The 9,477-nt window shown below is 43.9% G+C and overlaps 1 protein-coding gene across 1 annotated transcript; it reads left to right on the top strand.

Moving 5' to 3' along the window:
- The first annotated feature begins 4,031 nt into the window (after positions 1–4,031).
- On the top strand, positions 4,032–5,675 carry LOC138368013 (uro-adherence factor A-like). Its single transcript, XM_069330308.1, has 2 exons — positions 4,032–4,221; positions 4,846–5,675. Exons 1-2 carry the CDS (start codon positions 4,032–4,034, stop codon positions 5,673–5,675), a joined length of 1,020 nt encoding a protein of 339 aa, XP_069186409.1.
- Positions 5,676–9,477: the final 3,802 nt, after the last annotated feature.

Below are 9,477 nucleotides of genomic sequence, written 5' to 3'. Positions count from 1 at the left end.
TTAAAATTAATGTAGATATATGACCGAACCTAACCAACCCTACCTAACCTAACCTAACCTATTTTTATAGGTTAGGTTAGGTTAGGTAGCCGAAAACGTTAGGTTAGGTTAGGTTAGGTAGGTTAGGTAGTCGAAAAACAATTAATTCATGAAAACTTGGCTTATTAGGCAAATCGGGCCTTGAATAGTAGGCATAGAAGTGCGTTCTGGCTACTAGGTACGACATATATATATATATATATATATATATATATATATATATATATATATATATATATATGCAAACAAGCCTGAACGGTCTCCAGGCATATATGCAACTGAAAACTCACACCCCAGAAGTGACTCGAACCCATATTGCTAGAAGCAATGCATCTGATGTACAGGACTTCTTGATGTGTACACTATGTGTACACATCAAGAAGTCGACACCAGCAATCAACAGCCAATTAATGCACAACTATATTCTACCCACTTCAAGACTCCGCACCAATATAGAAGCATCAAGAAATATGGGCCAATAGGCCCTTTGCAGTTCCTTTCATTCTTCCCGTTAATTTACTCAACTTATACCCATTGCACCGTGTTCTGTCTTGTGTTGAAAGTTTGCTCTATCTTGTGTTGAAAGTTTTGTTCACCTCATCCAAAACTGTTGTAACATATCACCTCACCCAAATGCGGGTATATAAGATGAAAGCTGTTTAAATGATAGCATAGTAGAACTCTGTTTAATGTTTGCAGGTTATAGTTGTGTGTGTAAACTAAAGTCTTTGAAAATGAAATAAGTTATTACAAAACGCGTTCAAGTGTCACGTCAGACTAGAAATAAAAATTAATTCTGGAAAATTGATTTTTCAATTACCATCGACAGTGAAAAGAAACATAAGAAATATTGAGAAAATTCGTGTTAGAATTACTAATCTTACTTTTTCGGTCATATTTAATAATATATGTTTACAAGAGAAACTGCTACCAAAATGTACTAATATATATATATATATATATATATATATATATATATATATATATATATATATATATATATATATATATATATATATATATATATGTCTCATTGAATATGACCGCATATTCTGTATTTACTATCTTCTGATTTAGGGCTTCTATCCCTCTAACTATTTTTTAGCATCAGGGCTTAGCTGAAATAGGAGTTCTCCAAAACTCATTTTCGTAATTTCAAGGTGAAGAAAAGAAGTGAATTACTATAGAATGTATTACACTTATTTATACAATTTGCACAACGTTTCGAACCTCCATGGTTCATTCTCAAGTGAAAAGAATTTTCCGGTTTGGTTGATTTTATACCCGCACTGGGTCAGGTGATAAGACAATAAAGGTGAAAATATGGGGGGATACATAATGGATAAAGGGGGGGGGGGTGAAACATTAGAACATAAGAATAGAGGTAACTGTGGAAGGCCTATTGGCCCATACGAGGCAGCTGCTAACTACATACAAAGATTAATTAGGTGTAATTGGCCTGTTATGTTGAACAGTGTCTTCTGTGTTGGCATCGTTATGTTCTGGTCTTGTCCTTACTCTCATGGTGGGTAGAGTAAATAGTTCCGTGATTTAGGTGTTCAAGGTAGGTTGTTCTATTCTTATGTGAATTGCTTCAAGAATTTGTAATCTTCTTACATCTCGGGTTTTGTCTATTATACAGGTATTTTTGTTCAACATTTCTCTTGTTAGAGTAATGTCATGGGCTTGTCTCATGTGATTCCTGGGGGCACCAGATTGAAGATGGCATGTCAAACGCCTCGTCAGCTTGGTCGACGTCATACCTATGTACTTACATTGAAGGTTACATCCTTCGTGGAGGCAAGTGTACATGTGTACAACGCTTGACTGCTGTAGAGGGTTCTCCGTCGGCTTCGGGCTGTTTTTGATAAGGAGTTCGGAAGTCTTCTTGGTTTTGTAGAATATTATCAGGTTTATGTTTTGGTTAGGAGTAATGCTTTTTACTCCTTTACGGAATATTTCTTTCATTATTCTTTCCTCTTTTATATGTTCACTGTGCATGGTTGATTTGTAATATAATTTTATTGGGGGTGTTGTGGTTTCTGTTCTAGGTTCTGAATTATACCAACGGTCCAAGTGTCTTCTTATAGCAGCGTTTATTTCCGCGTTGCTATATCTGTTGTTCACCAATACCTGAGTTACTCTTTCAAACTCTCTACTCACGTTGCTCCATTCAGAGCAGTGGGTAAGCGCTCGACGAATATAAGCATTGAGAACACTGGCTTTGTATCTTTGGGGGCACTCACTTCTACCGTTCAGGCATAATACTATGTTGGTGGGCTTGGTATATACGTTGGTGCTTAAAGAGGTTCCTGTTTTTGTTATTAGTACATCCAAGAATGGCAGACTGTTATTTTCACTATTTTCATGTGTAAATCGGAGTACTGACTCTCTCTCTAGATGGCTTTTTAGATCAATTAATTCATCTGAGTCTTTTACTATTACGAATATGTCATCTACATAACGGCAATATAGAGTTGTTTTTTGTCTGCTGCTGAAGACTCTGTCTTCGATGGTTCCCATATAAATATTAACAAATAAGACTCCTAAGGGGGAGCCCATTGCTACTCCGTCTATTTGTAAATACATGTCTCCTTGTGGACTGATGAAAGGGGCTTCCTTTGTACATGCTTCGAGAAGACTCTTCAAGACTTTTTACAGTCTCCGTGGTGTAGTGGTAAGACACTCGCCTGGCGTTCCGCGAGCGCTTTGTCATGGGTTCGTATCCTGGCCGGGGAGGATTTACTGGGCGCAAATCCTTAACTGTAGCCTCTGTTTAACGCAACAGTAAAATGTGTACTTGGATGAAAAAACGATTCTTCGCGGCGGGGATCGTATTCCAGGGACCTGCCCGAAACGCTACGGGTACTAGTGGCTGTACAAGAATGTAACAACTCTTGTATGTATCTCAAAAAAAAAAAAAAAAAAAAAAAAGGTGTGCCTCAGATATGTCTAATTTGGGGGTGCTCTCGTCTCTGTATACTCTGTCCAGTATCATTCCTATGGTTGTGTCGACTGGGACGTTGGTGAATAGGTATTCGACGTCCAGGGAAGCAATGATTCCATCGGGCTGAGTAGATTTGATTAATTCTAGGAAATCTGCTGATGATTGTAGACTAAACTTACTTGGAGTGTATGGAGTTAGGACGCCCTATAATCAGCCAAATACTAACTCCATCCTATCACCTGGCAAAAAGACTCAATGAACTCCTAACTCCATACACTCCAAGTAAGTATAGTCTACAATCATCAGCAGATTTCCTAGAATTAATCAAATCTACTCACCCCGATGGATTCATTGCTTCCCTGGACGTTGTCCTCTGCTAAGATTATAAAACTAATCAAAAATTACTTATACTTAAACTAAGTAATTATGAGAATTAATCATCGGTAATTAAAATACGAAATAGTAATAATATCACTTGGCTGATGCAACTTATGTTGTGACGTCAGTCAGCTCTACATCACAACGAGGAGTAACTAAACTAATTCTCTTAAGCCTCGTTAATGAACTATAATATAGATATTAACCAACACATTATATATTAAACAAATTAATTTTCAACTCGATTCAGTAATAATTTGAATTAAACATCCCAAGTCCCAATTTAATAACTATTAATTATCACATGAACGAGAACATGAGTGAAGGTAGGGAGGACGAGACCATGTTAGCTTGGACGACTATCAGAACTTGGGCGACAACAAGAGCTTGGACGACCATGAGAGCTTGGACGACCATGAGAGCTTAGACGACCATGAGAGCTTAGACGACCATGAGAGCTTGGAGGACCATGAGAGCTTGGACGACCATGAGAGCTTAGACGACCATGAGAGCTTGGACGACCATGAGAGCTTGGACGACCATGAGAGCTAGGACGACCATGAGAGCTTGGACGACCCCGAGAGCTTGGACGACCATGAGAGCTTGGACGACCATGAGAGCTTGGACGACCATGAGATCTTGGACGATCCCGAGAGCTTGGGCGACCATGAGAGCTTGGACGACCATAAGAACTTTTACGGCCATAAGAACCTGGACGACTACTAGAGCTTGGAAAAACCTCGAGAGCTTGGACGACAATGCGAGCTTGGGCAACCAATTAGAGCTAGGACGACCATGGGAACTTGAACGACCACGAGAGCTTGGACGACTATTAGAGCCTGGACGACCACTAGAACGTGAACGACCACTAGTGCTTGGATGACAATGAGAGATTGGACGACAATGAGAGCTTGGACGACCACGAGAGTCTGGACGACCACGAGAGCTTGGCTTAGCTATATCTAGACCTAGCTAGAGCTTGGTAACTATATAACCTGAGCTTGTAATAGCACCTTAAACACCTTCAGTGATTAAGTGCTTAATTGCACACTAGTTTCTTTATCATCTATCTCACTCTGTCAGAGTAAAAAGACATATGTATGTGAATGCATGTGTGTGTGTGTATGTATGTATATATGTATATGCACGTATATGTGTGTGTGTATATATATGTATGTGTATAAAGTATATATATGGAAGCTGATCAGCATTACATTTCACCTTTGTAAATGCATATTAATGACACTATGTAAAAGACACGTCGAACACTTTATGTAGGACATACATAAACTGTGCATCAATGTATTTACGAATGTAGGTTAGTTTAGCATTTTAAAAGCACCGAATCGCCTTCTGTGGTTGATTGTTCAATAAAGCCCTGAACACTATGTTTAACACATCTCTAACCCTGTCCATGGAGGACACAAGAAAATGTATATATGTTGGTTAGCATTGTAAATGCCTGGCCACGTCTGTGGTAGAAAATAATAATAAAAAAAAGAGCTTTGCCGACAACGGGAGCTTGGGCGACCTTGAGAGCTTTTACGACCATGAGAGATTGGACGACAATGAGAGCTTGGACGACAGTGAGAGCTTGGACGACAATGAGAGCTTGGACGACCATGAGAGCTTGGACGACCATGGGAGCTTGGGCGACCATGAGAGCTTGGACGACCATGAGAGCTTGGACGACCATGAGAGCTTGGACGACCATGAGAGCTTTTACGACCATGAGAGATTGGACGACCATGAGAGCTTGGGCGACCATGAGAGCTTGGACGACCATGAGAGCTTGGACGACCATGAGAGCTTGGACGACCATGAGAGCTTGGGTGACCATGAGAGCTTGGACGACCATGAGAGCTTGGACGACCATGAGAGCTTTTACGCCCATGAGAGATTGGACGACCATGAGAGCTTGGACGACCTTGAGAGCTTTTACGACCATGAGAGATTGGACGACCATGAGAGCTTGGACGACCATGAGAGCTTGGACGACCATGAGAGCTTGGGCGACCATGAGAGCTTGGACGACCATGAGAGCTTGGACGACCATGAGAGCTTTTACGACCATGAGAGATTGGACGACCATGAGAGATTGGACGACCATGAGAGCTTGGACGACCATGAGAGCTTGGACGACCATGAGAGCTTGGACGACCATGAGAGCTTGGACGACCATGAGAGCTTGGACGACCATGAGAGCTTGGACGACCATGAGAGCTTGGACGACCATGAGAGCTTGGACGACCATGAGAGCTTGGACGACCATGAGAGCTTGGGCGACCATGAGAGCTTGGACGACCACTAGAGCTTGGACGACCATGAAACCTTGGACGACCATGAGAGCTTGAACGACCACGAGAGCTTGAACGATCACTAGAGCTTGAACGACCTGATAGCTTGGGCTACCATCAGAGCATAGACGACCACTAGAACTTGGAACACCATGAGAGCTTGGAACACCATGAGAGCTTGGAACACCATGAGAGCTTGGAACACCATGAGAGCTTGGAACACCATGAGAGCTTGGACCACCATAAGAGCCTGGACGACCATTAGAGCGACCTGAAACGCACACTGGAATGCTCGACTGCACCTGTCGGCTCCACTTTTATCTGCTGTTCCTCCACTTTTATCTGCTGTCCCTGAGCTCTCTTCAACCCTTGAATGATGTAGCTTTCCCAGAAGGCAGCTAAGTACTCAGTGGCCCAAATGTGATTGAAACTATCATCAAGACCAACCCACAAAATCTCATTTCAACCTCACTAGTGTTGCTCCCTGGAGGAAGCTGCACCCGACGTTCTCTGCTGCCACATCAGAGTCTTCACTATTGTACCTGCCTACATCTATCCTGCTACCATGAATAACAGATCCAAGTCCCGTAAGGCCACTAAGGCAGATAGCACACCGATCAGGAATATATCAACCAGCCAGGCTAGCAACAATGTTAGTTCAGCCGTCCCTCCCTCGGGGACCGCTTTTACCAACTCTCCTCTTATCAACAATAACAAACCGTCCCAGCTGGCTGGTGCGTCGAGATCGTCACGGATCATGCAACGATTATGCAGCTGTATGGATCAACTTAAACGAGCTGCTGCTCCTTGTTCCGATTTCAAGCGCTTTGCTGATAACCCATGGCTCAAGTTATTAACCCAAATACATGAAGGCCAACTATCAGTAATCCAAGTGCAATCGGACTTAATAATTAGCATGCGAAGTGAAGCTTCAGCAATGCTCAAGATTAATCAAGATCTGTCTGCCAGAGTCGACCTCCTCCAACAAGAATTAAACTCTCTCAAGACCACAGTTGCTGACTTTAAACCAGCAGAAACAACTAGAAAACAAGAAGGAATGCTACAACAGTTTGAAAACCATCTTAACACCCTTCAACAGGAACACACTATTACCCAAGACGAATCAGACCAACATAAACTCCTTGATTCTGTCGTTATTTCTTCATGTGACTTTCCCCAAGATTCTGATGGAGAAGACTGTGCTGTCTTCATTATCCATGAACTGCAGGATAAGATATGGTATTCAATCAAAACTAGTGACATCAAATCAGCTTAAAGAGTGGGTATCAAATCACCTGGTATAAATTACAGGAAATTTTTTTGTTAAACATGATAGCTGCTCCTGCAAGTCAGACCTTATCAAATCTGCCGTCTCTTGTAAATCCATTGTTTATGTGAATGAATGTCTGACCAGGTTCAGACAAAATCTCTTACTTAAACTGCGGGGTTTCTGCAAAAATTCCCCAGTAATTAAACATTGTTTTGTGCTAGATGGTAAAATTATAGCTAGGAGGACTGACACTGGAAAAACCTATTTTATAACCACTGAAGCTCACCTCAATTCTTTCCTGAATAACTGTGGGATAGCTGATGAATAACCAGAATTCAAATTATAATCTCATTTAACAAACCAATGTGTTCTACAGCTCTGCCTTTCCTTTCAAAAGGTTTTAACTTCATTTTTTTTTAAATTGTCATCTTTATTATTATCTTTTTTCTTTTTTACTCCCATGTTCCATTGTTACACTGGCTTTACCTGTGTCCTCTAGTATGAACTTTATCATCCAGTGTTCCTGAGTGTGTCTCTATTTAATCTACCTCATTTTGTTTTAGTGTAACTTTAGTATTCAATTATAGTGTATTTATAATATTATAGTAAGTAAGCTATTTGTTTTATAGATGTCTTAATTGCTTTTTGACTTTTATTGGTCATCTATTGTTATTAATTATTCTAGTTCATTTTTACTACTCTTAAGTTCCCATTAAGTTTTTATTACTTAAATTACCATTAAGTTTATATTACTTTAGAATTTTTATTCTACTTTCTCTTTGTAACCCAGGTTGCCTAGCCCAACCACCCTTGTAACCCAGGTTGCCTAGCCCAACCACCCTTGTAACCCAGGTTGCCTAGCCCAACCACCCTTGTAACCCAGGTTGCCTAGCCCAACCACCCTTGTAACCCAGGTTGCCTAGCCCAACCACCCTTGTAACCCAGGTTGCCTAGCCCAACCACCCTTGTAACCCAGGTTGCCTAGCCCAACCACCCTTGTAACCCAGGTTGCCTAGCCCAACCACCCTTGTAACCCAGGTTGCCTAGCCCAACCACCCTTGTAACCCAGGTTGCCTAGCCCAACCACCCTTGTAACCCAGGTTGCCTAGCCCAACCACCCTTGTAACCCAGGTTGCCTAGCCTCACCACCCTTGTAACCCAGGTTGCCTAGCCCAACCACCCTTGTAACCCAGGTTGCCTAGCCCAACCACCCTTGTAACCCAGGTTGCCTAGCCCAACCACCCTTGTAACCCAGGTTGCCTAGCCCAACCACCCTTGTAACCCAGGTTGCCTAGCCCAACCACCCTTGTAACCCAGGTTGCCTAGCCCAACCACCCTTGTAACCCAGGTTGCCTAGCCTCACCACCCTTGTAACCCAGGTTGCCTAGCCCAACCACCCTTGTAACCCAGGTTGCCTAGCCCAACCACCCTTGTAACCCAGGTTGCCTAGCCCAACCACCCTTGTAACCCAGGTTGCCTAGCCCAACCACCCTTGTAACCCAGGTTGCCTAGCCCAACCACCCTTGTAACCCAGGTTGCCTAGCCCAACCACCCTTGTAACCCAGGTTGCCTAGCCCAACCACCCTTGTAACCCAGGTTGCCTAGCCCAACCACCCTTGTAACCCAGGTTGCCTAGCCCAACCACCCTTGTAACCCAGGTTGCCTAGCCCAACCACCCTTGTAACCCAGGTTGCCTAGCCCAACCACCCTTGTAACCCAGGTTGCCTAGCCCAACCACCCTTGTAACCCAGGTTGCCTAGCCCAACCACCCTTGTAACCCAGGTTGCCTAGCCCCACCACCCTTGTAACCCAGGTTGCCTAGCCCAACCACCCTTGTAACCCAGGTTGCCTAGCCCAACCACCCTTGTAACCCAGGTTGCCTAGCCCAACCACCCTTGTAACCCAGGTTGCCTAGCCCAACCACCCTTGTAACCCAGGTTGCCTAGCCCAACCACCCTTGTAACCCAGGTTGCCTAGCCCAACCACCCTTGTAACCCAGGTTGCCTAGCCCAACCACCCTTGTAACCCAGGTTGCCTAGCCCAACCACCCTTGTAACCCAGGTTGCCTAGCCCAACCACCCTTGTAACCCAGGTTGCCTAGCCCAACCACCCTTGTAACCCAGGTTGCCTAGCCCAACCACCCTTGTAACCCAGGTTGCCTAGCCCAACCACCCTTGTAACCCAGGTTGCCTAGCCCAACCACCCTTGTAACCCAGGTTGCCTAGCCCAACCACCCTTGTAACCCAGGTTGCCTAGCCCAACCACCCTTGTAACCCAGGTTGCCTAGCCCAACCACCCTTGTAACCCAGGTTGCCTAGCCCAACCACCCTTGTAACCCAGGTTGCCTAGCCCAACCACCCTTGTAACCCAGGTTGCCTAGCCCAACCACCCTTGTAACCCAGGTTGCCTAGCCCAACCACCCTTGTAACCCAGGTTGCCTAGCCCAACCACCCTTGTAACCCAGGTTGCCTAGCCCAACCACCCTTGTAACCCAGGTTGCCTAGCCCAACCACCCTTGTAACCCAGGTTGCCTAGCCCAACCACCC

The sequence above is a fragment of the Procambarus clarkii genome, chromosome 24 (genome assembly GCF_040958095.1).
Source record: "Procambarus clarkii isolate CNS0578487 chromosome 24, FALCON_Pclarkii_2.0, whole genome shotgun sequence".
Lineage (NCBI taxonomy): Eukaryota > Metazoa > Arthropoda > Malacostraca > Decapoda > Cambaridae > Procambarus > Procambarus clarkii.
This window is presented reverse-complemented; position numbering and strand designations above follow the sequence as displayed.

Coding starts and splice junctions, on each gene's coding strand:
- LOC138368013 (XM_069330308.1), top strand. CDS start 4,032: ATGAGAGCTTGGACGACCATAAGAACTTTTACGGCCATAAGAACCTGG. Junction 4,222..4,845: donor GCCTGGACGACCACTAGAAC/GTGAACGACCAC, acceptor CGTCTGTGGTAG/AAAATAATAATAAAAAAAAG.